This window comes from Euleptes europaea, chromosome 2 (assembly GCF_029931775.1).
Source record: "Euleptes europaea isolate rEulEur1 chromosome 2, rEulEur1.hap1, whole genome shotgun sequence".
In the NCBI taxonomy this organism is placed as follows: Eukaryota; Metazoa; Chordata; class Lepidosauria; order Squamata; family Sphaerodactylidae; genus Euleptes; species Euleptes europaea.
Genome location: NC_079313.1, coordinates 27,036,862 through 27,056,069, shown reverse-complemented (window position 1 = coordinate 27,056,069; position 19,208 = coordinate 27,036,862). Strand labels below are relative to the sequence as shown.

Here is a 19,208-nt window from a genome sequence, read left to right as displayed (position 1 = left end):
ATTCCAGCCAGTTCAAAGAATATGCAGCAGCTTAGGAATGGATGTGGTTTCCTGAAGTGTTTGACTTTATGGCTGTTGATTTGCAAGGTACCTGCACATAATTTCTTTTCTGTCAGCCTCACTTCTCCGTTTCCTTATTTACCGGAAAAAACTGGGGTTTTTTTTTGCACATGTGCTTTCGGGAAAAGGAAGGACGGTCTTAAATTCATTTACAGGTTACAGTTAAGTACAATAATAAAAATATTTTTGTGTATAACTGTTTTTTAAAAAAGAGTGCCTTATATTCAGTGGCATCTGCATTTCAAGTAAATACAGCAGAGAGCATTACCAATGACCCAAAGCTGATTAGAGCAGGGACTGCCAACAGGTGGCCTGTGAGTGTCATTGAACCCACAAAGCCGTTTCAGATGACCTTCAGCAACCCTACCAAATTATGACTTTACTTTCATCCATGATAAAGAGAATATTATGGGTGGGGGGAGTTGTGTGAATTACAGAGAATTCATAATTGCACGGTATGTCCCTCTTTAGGTTTGCGTGTGCCTGTGAAGTGTCCAGTCACGGATATTCGGTAATAGAGTTGTGTGAATCCTTATCATGGAACTAGATCTTCTGAGTGGGTACGGCAAATTGTGCACTAGGTTGCAGACCACTGTGAGGATTGCCAACAGGTCAGGAAAAATTGCCTGGCTTTTTTTTGGTGCGGGGTGTGTGTGTCCTTAGGTAAATAGATAGGTGTTGTGCATAGGGTTGCCAACCTCCAGGTACTAGCTGGAGATCTCCTGCTGTTACAATGTATCTCCAGCCAATAGAGATCAGTTCATCTGGAGAAAAGGGCCGCTTTGGCAATTGGACTCTAGGGCATTGAAGTCCCTCCCCAAACCCTGCCCTCCTCAGGCTCCGCCCCAGAAACCTCCTGTCGGTAGTGAAGAGGGACCTGGGCAACCCTAGTTGTGCAAAGCTTTACTCCTGGCACCAAAAAACCTGCAGAGCTCTGCAGACCCCCGTCCCCCGTCCCAGGGAACACTGCTAAGGCTCCATCTCCTATGTGTCTCAAAAGACAGCAGCTCTAATAAGAATACAGAAATGGATTAATGCTTATTTGGAGGATAAACCAGCAGCTGAAGATTTGGCTGGTTATTTAACGTCACTGTGCGATCATCTTCAGCCTTCTTCACCTCTTCAGCTGTCTCCTCTGTCCATTTATTCTTTTAGGCCATTTACCCTTGGTTGTTAGCCGCATGATCCAAGTGGAACTGCCCCATGGCTTTTTTGGACTTATTCACAGCAAAACAAGCAAAATAGGGTTGCCAGGTCCCTCTTTTCCACCGGTGGGAGGTCTTTGGGGCGGAGCCTGAGGAGGGCAGGTTTTGGGGAGGGGAAGGACTTCAATGCCATAGACTCCAATTGCCAAAGTGGCCATGTTCTCCAGGGGAACTGATCTCTGTCGCCTGGAGATCAATTGTAATAACGGGAGATCTCCAGCTAGTACCTGGAGGTTGACAACCCTAAAGCAAAAAAAAAAACCACCAAAAAAAAAAAAAACCCCACTGCATCTGGCTGGTGATTTTCAGCAGGAGTGTTAAAATGTTGAGGGGGATGGAGCTGTCTCCTCCCACCATAGGCGTCCTCCTCTGGTGATATTCGGCATAAGTGTAAAGATAATAAATGGCCATTGGCAAAGATCCTGGGGAATGGAACCGGCTCCAACCCCCTACCTCTCATGTCTCATAGGCATCCTTCTCTGGTGATTTTCAGCACATCCAATCACAAAGTTGCATTTGCGTGGGGGGGGGGGACGGACGGACTCAGACGTTCCGCTGTTTCACGGTGATTTCTTCTCGGAGGACAATTACTCCTGGTACTCCTCAGGGCAAGAAGCCCCAATGAATAGGGTTTTTAAACTTCGGATTAGAAAACTCTGCACCAAATCTTTCCCTGCATAAAGGGCCTTAGTTTTCTCCCCCAATTTCTTCCTCTAGCCTTCCCCTCAGGCATTTGAGCCACCCTTGATTTAGAGCAGTGGTTCCCAACCTTTTTTTGACCAGGGACCACTAGGACTTTTTTGTTTGGTGCAGGGACCCCAAGGCTCAAAATAAAAATTCCGAGAATTTGAAAATAAACTTTAATCATAACTGTTAGTTAAACATTAAACTTAGAATAATATTTGAATATATATTTTTATAATAGAGAACTTTTAATTGAAAATATTAATTTATTATGGGTTTATAACTTTGTTTCGCGGACCTTAATTTAGTTCTCGCGGACCCCTGGGGGTTCGCGGACCCCCGGTTGGGAACCAGTGGTTTAGAGCTCCTTGCCAGTGCAGGACCAGTGGAGGCTGTTCCAGGTGCTCAGAGGCCTGTTGGGATCTGATCTGCAGGAGGATGTGGACTGCCGGGTGGCCCCCTGTGACCGTTTTGCTCTGTACTTCGCAGATTAAATCCCTCGCACCCTTCCCAGCTTGGACCCTACGTTAGCAGTGACGGGGTCGGATGGTGCCAGGGTGCCCGCTTGTTCAATTGTGTGGAATACTTTTTAATTTTATTTAGTCTGAGGACACCCGACACGGTCCTCGGAAGTTTGAGGCCTCCCATCAGCTTGTATGATCCTACGGCTTGCTAAGCAGGTGGAAGCTGTGCCCAAGAGGGGCTTTACCAGTTTTGACTGGTTAGCCAGTAGTGGTCTTTCCTGGGCAGAAAAGATCTGGCCACTGTGGAGCACTGTGTTAAATCTAGATTAGAATACTGCAGTGCGCTCTATGAGGGTCTACCCTTGAAAAGTGTTTGGAAACTTCAGTTCTTTAGAAGAGAACACTGCAGTCAGGATGTTGATTGGAGTGGGACATGGGATGATATCAGTGCACTTTTGTCCCATCTACACTGGCTTCCACTTTGTTTCTGGGCACAATTCAAGGTGCCTGGTCTTGATCTTCCGAGTGAGGGCCTTCTCAGCCATGGCACCAAAGCTCTGGAATTCTCTTCCAAGGGAGATTAGTCCATCCCCTTTTGTGGCTGTCTTTCTCCAGCAGGTGAAGACTTTTTTTTTCCCATTTCCTTTCCCTAAATTTAACAGCCATTGGTTATTCATCACCCATTTCACACTTTAAGAAAGGGGAAATGAAAATTAATTTTTTCTTGACACTATAAAGAGAAAAGTTGCCACATCTCTCACACAATTGATCAATCTACTTGACAGCAGATAATGCAGTGTCTCAGAATTCTCAGAAAGTGTCTTTAGCTGTTTTAACCAGGGAGTGATATATTTTGTGCAGTATTCTTTTGTGGACATGATAAAACAATGTGGGCTAGGGAGTCTGTTTGATCCGGGCAAAATGGGCATTTGTGTTCTTCTGCGATAATTTTATTCTATTGCCCTTGTGTCTCAGCTGAGTCTAAGGCATTACATCTCACCAATAAGAAAGCTCGTCTAAATTTATGGATTTCTAACCAACAGAAATAGTCTGGCAAGGAGAAAGTTCTGTTAAAGAGTATCTGGAAGAAGCGAGGTGAACATTTACGATTTGCGTCCTTAAACACTAAGAACCAATCCTCATTTAAGATCTTAATTCCTCATTTAAGATTTAATTGTTTACACTTTGCTTTTCCTTGCAGCTTTCAGTTGCTGTGTTGGAAGGGAAAATCTTTTGTCTAACCTACAAGTCCAGATGGACACAAATATATCTAACAACTGAAACGTATCAGGAGCTGTTAATGGCTTAAAGAGCTGTTAATGGCTTAAAGAGGGAGTACTGAAATTTAATAACAGATTGATATATAATATTTTTATTTAATTAGTTGGATTTGTATCCCACCCTCAATCCCTTGCAAAGGCCAGGCTTAGATGATAGGTTTGGGAGCCCTAGTTCTAACCATAGAGTGTAGAAGGAGAAGCATCGTAGAACACCCAGCAAGTTTCTGAAAAATTTAACCTGAAGACTATCAAGATGTTCTATATGGCCAGTGTACCAAACTGTTGTTAGCAGCATATCTAACAATCGAATGTATGATTGCTCTACATAGGATCACAAATTCCCCTCCTTTGCAAAAATAGCATTTTTAAGTACGATAAATGAATTTAACTTTTGCATTAACATGTGGATATTCAAGTCCCAAGAAAGATTCATTTCAGTTGGCATTTTTCAATGATCCCTACTTCCTAACCAATGATTTTACATGTTGGTTGTATTTTGCAGTTATTTTAACTCTGTTTTTAAATTCTTTTATAATTGTTTTATGCTGTATGTTTGGATAGGGGCTGATTTTAATGGTTTTATAATGTATTTTTTATCATGTTCATATTAAATTGTTAGCCACTTTGGTGGTCCTTGGAAAGGTGGAAAGGTGGAATATAAATTTTGTAAATAATAAAATCCCCCCCCCCGGCCTATTCCCTTATTAGGCACCTCCCTCTTCTTCCCTGATCCACAAACCCTTCTCTGCAATTCTCTAGCTGCTCAGCCAATGGCATCCAGAGTCTTTTCTGCCAGTCCCACCCTTCTGTGACATCATGGCAGCTGTCAAGAGTTTTTACCACTACCCCCAACCCCCGCCGGAAGCCAGGGGAGGACCTGGCAGCCCCAACGACCACTGAAGCCTACACTGTGTTACAATGAGGATTGTGAAACATTTTTAATCCTTAAATACTACTGTGTTCCTAGAGACATCCACATTTGTACATGCTTTTATGCAGATTTTGAGAGAAATATAGGGTGGTTGCTAGCTTTTTTCTGATGAGTGGAACTTAAATGCTGATTTGGAACCCCTTTTTCCCTTCTATTAGAAAGAGCCCGGGATTATCTGCATAAAACAGGAAGGTTCATTGTCATTGGTGGAATTGTCTCGCCTGTACACGACTCCTATGGGAAGCAGGTGGGTATATTTGTTTGAGCTCTTCCTCACTGCCAATAAAATCCATTCAGAATAAATCCTGGCAGCACCTAGGCCTGGCTTCTGTTGTTTCTAGCTGAAAAAATACCATTGGTTCAGTGTGCAACTGACATTTTTTTTTCTGCATCTTTTAATAGGCAGAAATGCAACAAGTGTTGCTTTCCCTAGTCATAGAGAAGCAGTAGTGGGAATGGGTACTGAACTTCTGTCGGTTATTCAGCTATTAAAACCACAGATTCCCTGTTAGGCAAAATGGTTGCACCTTTATCTTGGACATTTTAACCAGAGATGCCTTCACAGTTCACTGATAGAATAAACAGGCTAGAAGATGAGTGGTGGGAGTGGGGAGCAATTTGCAAGTCTCTCTCCCTCCAACTCTCAAGAACCTGAGCAGGCTAATTTCCCCTTCTCCCTCTTTCTTCTTTAATGGACCGAACATGCTGCCTGGAGTGTCTTCATCATGCCATTTGGGAGAGGGAGTAATTTTATTTTGGACAGTTTACCTATTTTTCTGCATACCTTTGCGGTCTCCAAGTATGTCAAAAACACCACATTCTCTTTTGGATGGCACCATTGTGTTGCTTTGGGGCATGAGCTACGCTGGTTTACAGCGATAGTGATATGCTGTTATCTAGATGGACCTAGAAATAGTGACAGTAGAAGCAGCAGCAGAAGAAGAAAAAGAGCTGGTTTTTACATGCCGATTTTCTCTACCTTTTAAGTAGAATCAAACCAGCTTACAATCTCCTTCCCTTCCTCTCCCCACAACAAACACCATGTGAGGTAGATGAGGCTGAGAGAGAGCTCAAAGAGAACTGAGACTAGCCCAAGGTCACCCCATGACATTCGTGGCTGAGAGGGATTTGAATTAATCAACTTCCCAGTTGATTAATTAATTAACTTCTCTATCCAGCTATGCCAGAGTGGCTGTTAGGCTTTACAGCCTGAGATCAGTTAGCAACTTAAGTGGAGTGTTTTGATTTGATCATGAAGTCCAATGCTGTGCAACCCTACTTTGCTACTTTTGCTGACGTATTACTATTTTACAGGGCCTGGTCTCCAGCCGACACCGCCTGACAATGTGCCAATTGGCTGTCCAGTCCTCTGATTGGATCAGGTAAGATAGTACATTGCATGGTCATGGCAGAGAACCTGCTCTCTTTAGGTCATGTTAGCAAGATCCACATTGGCCAGCTGGGACTAAAAACAACAACAACACTGGGACGAACATCACAATTAGTTAGATATTCACCTTGCACTGACAGGAAACTCACCACTTGTGTCGGGGACCAGAAGATGCTGCTTAGGATTGGGATAAAAAGAGTACCTTCCATGATCAGGGTGTGTAGGAAATCTGAAGATCAGGACTGAGACATGCTGAGAAAGAAGGGAAAGAGACAAAGTCAAAAAGTGTATAGACAACCCATGAAACAGACAAGAAAAGCTATAAACTGAAGTGGGACAGGTATAGAATGGAGTTTGAATAGGAACCACACATACATTAAAAATTTTCAGGGATGTTTGAGTAAATAGTTACAGTAAAAATACTATCTCAGACGGTAGTTTCACACAAACAAATCTTTATTTGCTTTATTTTACAAAGCTAGTTTATTAATCAGTTTGCAAGATCTGAGCAAGGGTCTTACCGATAGGACATTTTGGAGGTCATTAATTCATAGGGTCAACGCAAGTTGGAAGCCACTTGACAGTACTTAACACACACGGTTTATTAATTAAAATGAATATGTCTGAGAATTCGGGACAGATGGCCATGTTAGTCTATAGCTGTGTTAGACTGTTACAGCAAAGTAAAACAGGAGTCCGGTGGCCCTTTAATGGGGCATGGAAAATTCACCTAATTGTGTGTATGGATGTGCCCATTCCTTAATTCACTCTGCTTTCTCAATTATACAGTGTAATCCAGATTCATGTTTCTCACATTAATTTTTGCTAATGGTGACACTGCATCAATGACTCCGTAGTCTTAGAGCTGAATTCTTGCACATTTTGCCTGATGTCAGAGGAAGCCGGTAATCTTAAAGCTTTGCACAACAGAGTCATTTTCACATGTGAATTTCACCTTGGTATGAAAACATAACGTTTGATAAGACTATTAGAGCTGATCTGTTACAAAGGGAATAAGATATTGTAAGAAACATTCTGCTTGCGATGTAAATGGTGCAACAATGAAAGCCTTCCAATACCAAGAAAATATCTGGCAGATTAATCAGATGAAGGGATGATGATGTCTGCCACCCTGAACTGCTTGGAAGAAGGACAGAATAAAAATGTACTAAAGGTCTTTTATGCATGGGAGTTTTACCTGGGGTTTGATGCTCGCTCGAGCCACACTTTTCTGTTGTGAATTCTAAAAATGCGATGCACCAGCACAATCACCAGCTCAAATCTGGAAGTGTCTGAGTCCCCGCCCCTTGAAAACTCTGTTTTGTAACTGGTTGTGATGCTTACTGTGAGAAAAACGTCCAGTTCCCCTCTCCCCCTGGCGGAAACCCCAGTGCCGTTTTAAAGACCATTTCACAAAACGGAGCTCTTTAAAAAGGAACGGGGTGGGAGGGGAGAAACCCAAGTGTCGTTTTAAAACCCATTTTTATGTGAGACAAATGTCTGCTCAGAAAGAACTCTCATTTGAGTCCATGCCTATCAGGGACTGCCCTGCAACAGATTTAGAGACAGATGAAGACTAGAGCCGGTGTCAGATTCTGCCTGCCCCACCTGCACTAACAGAGGAAACAGCCGATGGTGATTCATTGCCAAGCCAGACTTTAAAGGCACCGGCTGAATAGCAACCTAAGGAAGACCAGACACCGCCCGACCCTGGAACATCCAGAAAGGTGTCAATGGAGCCGGGAGCCAGTGTGGAACAGATGTCTCCTGTGTCTCGTCAGAGGAAAATGGGCCGGATCCTGCTAGAACAGCACCGGTGTTCGGCAAGGCTGCAACAACAAAGAAGGAGCCTGGCCAATGTCAGAGACAGCAACTGAAGTGATTACAGGAGCTGTCTCCCCCAGACAGCTGCAAGTATTTAAGGAGGGCTGAGACAGTAGGAGGCTGTGGAAGCAACGCATTGCAAACCTGCTACGCTCCATTCTGGCCATTGTATACTGACCCGGACTGTTCCTCGACCTTGATAGCTTCTGGATTCCTTGCCTGACCTTGGACTGGTTTGACCTTGCCTCTGACCTTGACCTTGCCTTGATTGACTGCCTTTCTCCCTGACTGACCTTTGGACTGTTGACTGGATTGCGCTTACCCCACCCATTCCAAGTTCGTACAGCTGCCAGCTGTAGAAGCCTCAGCTTCAGAGACCCCGGCCTGCGGCCACGCCTGCTGCAGACCTCTTCCTAGCACCGCGCTGCCACAGCAGCAGACCTGCCCTGGTTGGCCAGCTCAATGCCCCTTGAAACACTGCTTTGTAATTGGCTGTAGTGCTTACTGTGAGAAAAATGTCACACTCATACACCAGCTCCTCTGTCCTGCACTTTGGCTTATGCATGGAGATGAGGACGATTTGACTTGGGCTGATCTCAGGGGAGACCGAAGAATCGGATTTTGACAGCATCGGGAAGACCTGGGCATTGCGAGGGCTGGGCACAAAGTCATCTCTAAGGGATGGAAAACTCCATGCATAACTCCAAGGAACAACCAAGTCCGTCCGGGGGTGAACGTGTGTTTAAAGTACCCATGTATAAAGGACCAAAGTGACAGATAGGTCAGAGTGGTGAACTTTGGAGTGATCTGCCCAGACCTGAATGGCCCAGGCTGGCCCAGTCTCATCAGATCTCGGAAGCTAAGCAGGGTCAGCCTTAGTTAGTGCTTCGATGTCAGACCACTGAGGAAGTCCAAGGTTGCCACTCAGAGTCTGGCAACAGCAAACCACTTCTGTTCAGCTCTTGCCTTGAAAACCCCATGGGGTTGCTGTAAGTCAGCTGCGATTTAACAGCATTCAACCACCACAGATATTTTCCAGAAGGATTTGGATTTCCTATGACTTCAACCTTCTTATCACTAATGTTGATGAGAAATCTAATTAACAGTTGTATCACCTCCTATAATAATGAATGGGATTGTGTTGGGGAGGGGGGGAAGCACTTAGCTGCCTTTAAAATAATGTTCTCCAAAACTGCATGTCATTCTAAATTTTTCACAGGGTAAGGACAAGAATTCAGTTTCTCCAGCTATCAGTGTTTTTGTGCAGAAGGCTTTTGCCCAAGTAATCTATGATGCTGAACTGTGAGGTTCATAACAGCAGAATGACTGGAGGTCATCGAAAACCAGTTTCTTAAAGCTTTTCTGAGTCTCCCTAGAGAGGACTCCATCTGTCTTAGGTCATTTATGCATGGGAGTTTTACCTGAGGTTTGTTGCTCACTGGACCCACACTTTACTGTTGGGAGTCTATGTACCAGCAGTCTCCAAACTCAAATCAAGTCCCCACCCCTTTAAATGCTGCTTCGTAATTGGCTGTAGTGAGAGAGAAAAGTTCCCTCCCCCCACAAACCTAATTGCTGCATTAAAAAGTATTTAAGAACAAAAAACAGAGCAATCTGAAAAGAAGGGGGAGAAATCTAAGCCTAGGTTTTAAAAAGTCTTTCTTCTGCTCAGAAAGAGCTCCCAGGAAGTATTTGAATCCCTGCCTCTGGACATGCTGCTTTGTAATTGGCTGTGAGCGAAACCAAGCTTGCTCATCCCGCAGTTTGCCTTATGCATGAAGATTTCACCCAGGCTGAGCTCAGGGGAGAGAGAAGAATTGGGTTAACAGAGGAACGGGAAGGTCCAGGATATGTGAGGGCTGGCAGTGAGTTCATCTCTAATGGAGGGAAAACTCATGCATAACTCCAAGGAACAACCGAGATAGACAGTAGGTGAACGTGAGTGAAAGTACCCATGCATAAACAACCTTAGAGTCAAAGCTGGACTCCCTTCTACTGTAGCACAAATACACAAGATTAGGCTCATGTATTGAAATAACCTTCAGTGGATGCCAGGGAATATACTTCCAAAAATTATGTTTTGATCAGCATCTCAGAAGTTGAGGATAGCATGAAAGCATGTTATCCTTTTATGTTAAATCTATAATTGGTGCCCTTAAGGAAGGCAATTAGGGACAAATTTTATTCTATGGGCTTATATTGATTTGCAGGCTATACAGAACTCCTGCTTTTGTGTCTGGCATCAGATTATCAAGAGTGATCATACCCAACAAATGTATCTGCAAGACTTAACATTTAAGGCACTGTGAAAAGCTTTTACAAGACTCAGGTTTCAGATCATGCCTTCAGCTTACTTAGATCAAAAGCACTGTAAAATTCTAGCTGAGCAACGATTTTGTGTCTGTTGCCAGGGGGGAAATCAAAGGTATCATATACTGTATCTTATATTGGACATTATATAATGCTCCTACAATGAGGTTTTTTAAATATCCTTGGTCTCAACTCCAATGTGAGGAATACAGCTAAATTTGTCTTTTACTGTCAGGATGTCTTTGCTTGGCCTGTATAGCCTCTAAGATTCTGCCATGGAAATGATTTATTATAATTATTACTTTGAAGGACACCTAAATCTACTTTAATCTGGCCCTATTGATGCTGCACATTTTAATGACTTGGGCCTTGTGGATTCCTGGGTCACTGGATACATAGCATTTTTGTGCGTGATTATTGATGTCATATCCTTTTATTTTGAACAAGTATAACTGATAGGGTTGCCAGCTCCAGGTTGGGAAATAACTGGAGATTTCGGGAATGGAACCTGAGCGAAACAGGGTTTGGGGAGGGGAAGGACTTCAGTGGGGTATAATGCCATGGATTCCACCTTTCAAAGAGGCCATTTTCACCAGGTGAACTGATCTCTGCCACCTGGAGATCAGTTGTAATAGCGGAAGATCTCCAGGCCCTACCTGGAGGTTGGCAACCCTAATAATTGACCAGAATAACTCAATGTAGAGATAGCCTTTCCTGTTTATTCTGTTACTTGGGGAGTGAAGCACTGAATACACTCTGTGTTCTCTACATGCTGCTCTTGTATTTCCAGCGCAATTGCTGTTCACTCGTGCCTCTAAGCGAATACATACTCCAACGATTCACAGCTGGAGATGGTAACTAAAAGGGATGCAATTCATGTCAAGCTTAGCCATCAAAACCATGTTTATTACAGGGCCGTAAATCCTTCTTTGCTGGTACATCTCTTTGAAATGTTTGGTGAACTGTCCATGTCAATGTTACAATCATACAAAGAAATAACGGGGTGGATCTTACCCGTGTTCCACCACTCCACTCCATTGAGCAAAGTTTATTAAAATATTTATACTCCACTTTTCCTTTTTGGCTCAAGTTTGAAGCCTTCTTGCAAGCTAAGGAGTCTTCCTCCAAATTAAGAGGTTCTTCCATTGGAGGAAGACCCACTTAAGCTGAAGGCAGACCACTTGGAGGATGGGTTGGAGCTTCCTCAGTATTACTCACTAAAAGATACTGACAGCTATTGAAAAGAATAAGCAGAGGAATTTGGCACAACTGTATGAAACTCAAAATGAAATATAATACCTGATACAATAAAGAATTCCACTCAATATAAGATGGAGACTAATCTATCAAACAGCTATTTCTGACTGTTTTTGACCCTTCAGAGACAGTTTCGGAAAGGAACAAAAACTACAGATATCTGCAGAAGTTGCGGTAATGGGGCAGGCACCCCCTAGTACCTGGACCTTTGAGGTCTGTATGGAGTGAACATATCCAGACTGGAAGCCCCTTGAGATTATTATTGCCATTATACGTGGACTAAGCACATATAACCCTGGTCCTTAAGTGCCCCATGGTAAAGATGTGCAGCACTTACTATGAAAAAGTTGTTATTGTTCATCTGGAACTCTAAAGATTCTTTAGAAATTTACAAGCAGCTTAAAGAAATGCCATTTTCAGTAATCAAGTGAATTGTTTTAGATTCCCATAGATGCTATATGGAAAGGAACCCCCTGGAATGTCAACAGTTAAGCACAGTAGAAACAGATGTGACAAGGCATATTCATAAAGATAGGCGCCTATACTCACCCAGGAACTGAGCCCCCAGCCTCCAGAGATTTCCCACTTAGACCTCAACATGGCAGTCCAAGGCCTGCCCTTTATCATTCACTACAGCTGCTGTCTTCTGTCAAAGGACTCTTTAACACTTCTAATTCAGTGTGTGTGTTATATGCTGTCAAGTCACTTCTGACTTATGGTGACCCTATGCATTAATGACCCCCAAAATGTTCTGTCGTAACAGCCTTAATCAGGTCTTGCAAACTGATGCCCCGTGGCTTCCTTGATTAAGTCAGTCCATCCCATATTGGGGTCTTCCTCTTTTCCTGCTACCTTCAACTTTTCCTAGCGTTATTGTCTTTTCCAGTGACTCTTGTCTTTTCATAATGTGACCAAAGTATGATAGCCTCGGTTTAGTCATTTTAGCTTCTAGGGAAAACTCAGGCTTGAATCGATCAAGAATCCACTTATTTGTCTATTTGGCAGTCCACTGTATCTGTAAAACTCTTCCCCCAACACCACATTTCAACCCATCCGGTGTAGAGAACAGTGTAGGGATTATCAGAACCCTTCCCATCTTGATTGTTTACTCCTGTTTCCCTGTGTCTTGACTCACTAATGGGAGTGAATAGTTGAGGTACATAAGGGGAGAATCCTCAAAGGACCTCTGTTCATACTAGGGAGCGAAATAACTCTTCGTTGCTTGCTCTTCAACCCTTGCTTGCTTCAAAATATGCCCCCTAATGAAAATAAGCTGCAGACCAAGGATGTAGGGCAAGAGTTCCTAAATGTGTTGAACCTGTGGGCACTTTTGGAATTCTGAAAATGGGTGGTGTGGGTACCCAAAAACGACAGCCGCTTGGTCCCCCACCCCCATTTTGCCATCACAGGTAGTCAGGCAAAGTGCATTCAGCTTCTTCCCAGGCTGGCAAGTCTCTTGATGATGGGATGAATGAAGTTGCCCCAGTAACACTCCATTTGCCTGGAGTGAGTTAACCTAAGATAACCTTTCACGTACATACCTCAAGTTAACCCTGTTTTGTGTGAATTGAGCCCATAGTGACATTATTAGTGAGAGTGTTTTAATTTAATCTGGCTTCTCCGAAGAAAGCTCAGGTGAAGTGAATAGGAAAATAAGAGCTCAGCTGCTAAGAAAATGTCTAAGAAGCAGCCCAATTTAACAGCTCATTACGTTTTCAATTAAGGTCTTGTGCTGCTGCTCAGCCGATGAAGTTTCGATGCTTTCTTTATACAAGCTGAACCTTAAATGGGGGAGGCTTGGGAATTTCAACGCCCTTCTATAGCTGGCGCTCCCTCATCTTGTGAGAGACAAGCGTAAAATCATCAGGCCGCCACCACTTCTGGGAATGACCATGGTGGGATTTGTAAATGAGGAGATGTCATCGGTTTTAGCAAACATGCCGGTGTGGAAACGGCTGGGAAGGCAGCTGTGGGAACTGTTGGTAACTAAGCGGCGTCCCTAAGCAAGACGATAGAAATAAAATAATGGCTTGGGTCCGCTGGTCATGTGCATTAAAGGGGTATGTTTTTCATGCCACCCCCTCCTGCTGCAGCCCAAAATGACCCCTGAAAGGCTGCTCTTGGGAAGGAGATCCCCAAAAAAAGCATGAAAGGGTTGTTGTTTTTTCCGGTTTTCCAGGAGGGAAAAATCAGTGAAAATCAGCTTCTTTTCCATCAGTGGAAATCCTCTTTTGGATGCAGCCCAATCCTTTTAATTGAACCAATATTGATTTTTGTACCCATGTTGGGTGAATTTCTGTTGCAGCCTCTAAAAAAAGTGTTTTCAGTAAGGATTCTCCACTGAGATTTTTGTTTTGTTATACTTATTCCTTTGTTATGAATCTTATCTAAACATTAAGGAAAAACTTGATGAGTAGGTGTAGCATCTTTTATTTTCACAAGTACAGATGTAGCTGATGCATTTTTAGCTTCTTATTTTGTAGCTAGATGTTCTGACTAACAATGACACATCATACACACAATGTACTTATCCAACTGTGTATGTAGATGTGTCATTGTTTGTCAGAACAACAATTAGCTGCTGAACAAAGTCCCACATTGCAAGCTGGGGTTAAGCCAGTTTTAAAAGCTAAGAATTACAGTTCTAAAAATCACAAAATACCAAAACTCCTCTATTAACAACTGTAAAATCAAAACTTGGTAAAACAGAAAGGGGTGGAAGTGGTTAAGGTTAAGATTCAATCCTAAATATTAATTGATTGTAATTTTTTATGAAACACCTGTTATTTCGGATCTCATGACCATAACTATTTATTCCAATAAAGGATGGATGGATGGATGGTCATCAGATTAATTTGCAAAAGCTTGCTTAAAGATATTGGCTTTACGTAGCTTCTTAAAGGCAGTGGGGACAACAGCATGATGTCACTTCCCGGGGAAACCCAGAATTAATGTCACAGCTCTCTAGGAATCAGTGGAAACTCTGTGGTAAAACCCTAGTGTGATGGCATCACTGTGGGGTCATGCTGGCAGTGACGTCATGGTGTCAGCGCACCACCAGAAATGTAAGTCCCTGCTCTCACTATCTTCCATCGGTTACCAGCTGTTTCCAAATAGAATTTCCTGCAGGTGACTCCTCCTGAGGTCTGGAGAATAGCCAAGATTGACACTTTGCTTGTGGGGGAGGGAAGGCAGGTGCCAGGAAATACATTGGTGGGCACCCTAGCACCTACATCATAGGTCTTCTACTAGTGAGTTATGACCAACTGTTGTTACTTCTTAGTCAAGGTGGGACATACCAGCAGCATTACAACTATCTCTTGGATAGAGGAAAGAAGAACATTAAAACAAATTCATGTAGTGGGGAGGGAGAGAGAGAGATTGCAATGGTTAAAGTAATACAGAGAATTAAATCTGTCCTTGTTATAGATCAAGGTTAAAGAATCCCCACTCCCACCCCCAAATCTGGAAGAGTTGAAAGCTGCTGGTCTAAGCTGCTAAGAAAAAGATGTACTAGTCAAAGTTCAGCATTGAGAAGCCACGGCTGTATAACCAAAAATAAAGGGATTGGTTGACTTGGAAGAAACCTGAATGTAGGCTTAGAAGACATTTCCATTAGCATCTGGCTAAATACTTGATAAATTGATGGCTGCAGCTGAAGTTTAGACTGTACATAATAATCAGTGATAAGGCTGGAGTAAATTAGAAAGCTGAGGCAGCAACTTATTTGGCCAATATAGTTTTAATACTGAACGTATCAGAGTAGAATGGGCCACTTCCGCTACTATAGACTCCTGTGTCAGACAGTGGCAGAACTACTATGAAATTAATGAAGTTTAAACTTCAGGGCCCCTAATCCCAGAGGGGCCCTGAAGCAACTGTTTTTTAATGAGTGATTTTTTTCAACAAAATCGATGGGAGTTTTTTTTAAGTGTTCATTATTAAAATAAGGCTATTTTAGTGATGGAATAATAAGCCAATGGATCGAAGTACTTAATACTGACCTTAGAATATGCTCTAATACCCATTTCACATGGCCTGCCCTATTGTTGCTGGTTGCGAAGGGGCCCCCATAACAGTTCAAGCTTCAGGGTCCCTAAAATGTAGGTCCACCACTGGTGTCAGAGGTGAAGCAGTTTGGGAGCACATGAGGCTAAGTGGATGTTGACTTGAGCGTTGATATGAATGGAAGATCACGGGGAGCCCAATGCTCAGGCTATATGTGTAGCAAATAAACATTTACCAGCAGCTAATCATATATTTAAAATATGATATATTCAAAAATAACCAATAATGACTATTTGCAGAGAAGGCCAACTGATTCTTTCTTTGATTTTTCCCCTCACAATAGAGTGGACCCCTGGGAATGTTACCAGGATACCTGGCAGACTACTTGCAGTGTACTCGAACACCACCGGGATCTGATGAAAGTGAGTTAATTGTGGAGAATTGTGATAGATGCTGGGATTAAAGGGGAAGGGAATGATAAGACAGATGCAATTTATTTTAAGGTCAGTATTGAATATCCTTGCTGTCAAAGCCTGGATTTGTTTTAGGCACAGGTTGTTAATATTGGTCAAAGGTCTGACTTAGTGCAGGTAAAAGGCATTTGTTGTTGCATTTGATTGTGTTTGCTGCATGTACGCTTTGGCTAAGTACATTCCACCATACTCTGCTAATACAGCTATGACTACCACCTGCACACACACACACACACACTATTTATTTTTTGGAAAATACAGAGAAGGCTTGTTTTATTAAACATGCTTGCACTGATAAGCTGCCACCCCTTTAGTGCTGTTCAATCACAACCAGCTCATGGCCAGAGAGGTAATTAGCCATTGCCCTCCTCTTCAGGGTCTTCTTGGTGTTCTCCCATCCAAGTACGACCCCTGCTTAGCTTCTGTGCTCTGAGTAGACTGGGCCAATCTGGGCTAATATGGCTAGGGCTGTTGAAAAAAAAAAACAATTCAGTACAATTCGGATCTGGCAAAATCCGGCCCGTTTTGATCCAGGAAATGCCGAAGTCTGAACTCCCCTGATTCAGATCCGGGGAATTCGGCACAAGATTTGGCGTTCCCGAATCAATTTGGCCGAATAAAGGTGGGCGGTGGGTCTTTAAACTGCTCCACGCTGCCTGGGCTGGCAGCGCGGAGCAGTTTAAACACCCCCACCCCCCTTCCTGGGACTCCCGGGAAGGGGGGCGGTGGGTCTTTAAACTGCTCTGCGCTGCCTGGGCTGGCAGCGCGGAGCAGTTTAAACACCCACCACCTGGTTTCCCAAGACTCATGGGAAAGTGGGCGGGGGGTCTTCAAAAGCGGGAAAAGGCAGGTTCGGGGGACGCCAAGCCTGCCGAATTTATTCGGCGATCGCCCAAACTCGCCAAATTCGGCTCGTCGTTTTCCCGCCTTTTTTTGAATTCGGTTCGTCCCGAACTGAAATCTGCCGAATCGGGGGAAATTTGGCTGTTTTTCGGTTTGGGACGAACCGAATCGACAGCCCTAATTATGGCTACTATGAATTGCCCATACTTCGGCGCACAATTTAAATGGGGATTTTGTAGTGTCATCAATTGATGGATACACAATAGATTTTCACCAAACCAGTGAGACCTGTGAAATATTTGTGAATTCTTAACAGAGTGTAAACCAACAAAGTCTGCCAAAAGTAGTTGCAAATTTCCAGCACCTTCAAGATCAAGGCAAATTTCTGAAACTTACAGCCACTGGATTTTCTGAAATTTAACACCCCACTCCTGGTAGATTCTCCATGGAAAAGGAAAAAGACAGGGGAAGTGTTTGCAGGAGTGTTGACTGGAGGAGGCCCAAAACGGATTCATTTCCAGTTGGTCTGATCCCAAATTGATCCAGTAGGCAGACCTGGGAAATCTGATGTCTGAACCCTGTCACTTTCAATCCCTGCTACATAACTAATTAGGCAGCAATCATGTTAATACTACATATTTCATCAAGGCTAGTAATACTCTGCTCCATGAAAATCCAAATTCTATCTGATGAAAGATTCTGCTGTGCAAATTTAGTTTGCATTATGCCAGTCTTATTCCATTCTCCCCCCCCCCGCCCGTGAACACCATCAATCTTTATTGCCATTTTGTTCTGCCATTTTGTTCCTTTAAAAGCTTTCAGGGCAATCAGTATGACTTGTCAGAAATATCTGCACAGCTCTGCATTATGGGAGAATGGATTGGCAGCACCTTTCCTTCTTCAGTGCTATCAGTTTAGTAACTTTGGGTGTAATCGCATGTTATAAGGAACTCAGGGCTGCCACTGAAAATGGCAGCTCCAGGTCAAGTTATCCTTATGCAAGGCCAGCCCAACGTTTTATGCTGCTTGACCCAAATTAAAATATGTAAACAAACTCTTCTTATATATGTTGCGATGACTTGAAAAAAAGTTTTCTTATATTTCTTTTTATCTCATTTTCATTTCATTTTTAAAATTTCAGTAAGGTAGCTGTAGTGCTCTACATAATTATTTGGACTAAATTCTGACTCTGTAAAACATGATCAACCCATGAGCAAACCACACTGGCCCTTTGCCCCCCCTTTCCTCATGTGTGTTCCCCTCATGTGGGCCCAGCAACAATGTGGATACAAACTGTCCATCAAAAAATTGCATCCCCCATCAATGGTGAAGTCACTGCCCACATGAGGTGAAATTGCATACTCAGTTCCTCTCCCCTTCTTTGTGCATTTCCCCTGTATATAGATATGCTGGGTATACAGGGCTTATAATCAGAGGCACTGTAACACAGATTGGAATACCTCTGTGGTTGGACCAGCCATGTTTCTAGTCCCTTCTGTGATATGTTGTACAATTCACATCTGACTTGGGATTGGATCCAGACTAAACCTTCCACTCAAGCAAGGCACTTCTTTCTATGGAACATAATGTTCCTGCCTCCCCTCCCCTCCCCTCCCCTCCCCTCCCTCGCCTGCCGTCCACTGATCTCCCCGAAATGCTTCTCCTGAAGAACAGCATTAGAAGCAAATCAGTGGTCTGCAGCTGGAAGAGGGAACTGGTGGAAAACACCCCACTCCTTTCATTAGTGGAAAATTTAGTGTGGATCTATGTCATTATGCTATGCATTTTTCCGGTTCCCTCTCCAAGTCAAAACTATATTGCTTTAGAAAATGTTTTCTCTCTTTCTCTCTTTGAGAAACAGCTAGACTGAAAATTAAGTAGCTTGGATAGAAAAAAAAAGTAACGCCTAGTATTTAGGATTTGTATAGGACAGTTCCAGTGTTTAAAGCTCACCACGTAGATTTATCTCAATAATCTGTAGAAAAGCTTCCCAAGGTACACTTGTGGTGGTATTCTCATGTTGCAGATGAAGGGCTGAAGCGGAACGATAGTGGCTTTCCAAAGACCACAGGGCCAAACTGCATGTTTGGGTTTTGAGTGAATCGGGCTCCTGCAGCCCCACAGCAACTGCAGGGAATGTCTTTTTTAAAAATAACGGACAGCCCAAATGGGCGCCTGCCTCCCCCCCAGCTGTTTTTCCACATGGAGACTGGGCTAGAGGGGAGTTATCCTGTTTTTACTGCTTCCTGTTTAGTATTTTTAGGGAAATACCTTGGAATTTGGGGGGATAGAGCCTAACGAGTGTAGGGACTTTAGTGAGGTATAATGCCATAGAGTCCACCTTCCAAAGCAGCCATTTTCTCCCTGTGATCTGATCTCTGTTGCCTGGAGATCAGTCGAAATCCCAGGAGATCTCCAGCCACCACCCAGAGGTTGGCAACCCTAAGTATTCTGTACACGTGGAGGAGGAAAATGGCTT

General features: G+C 43.3%; 1 protein-coding gene across 1 annotated transcript in view; it reads left to right on the top strand.

The window, feature by feature from the left end:
* Positions 1–19,208, top strand: part of NMNAT2 (nicotinamide nucleotide adenylyltransferase 2) — an 84,371-nt gene that overhangs the window by 40,610 nt on the left and 24,553 nt on the right. The window contains exons 2-4 of the mRNA XM_056844582.1: positions 4,783–4,871; positions 5,939–6,006; positions 15,757–15,835. Of these exons, the coding sequence (XP_056700560.1) occupies positions 4,783–4,871; positions 5,939–6,006; positions 15,757–15,835 (236 nt within the window). The remainder of the gene's footprint in view (positions 1–4,782; positions 4,872–5,938; positions 6,007–15,756; positions 15,836–19,208) is intronic.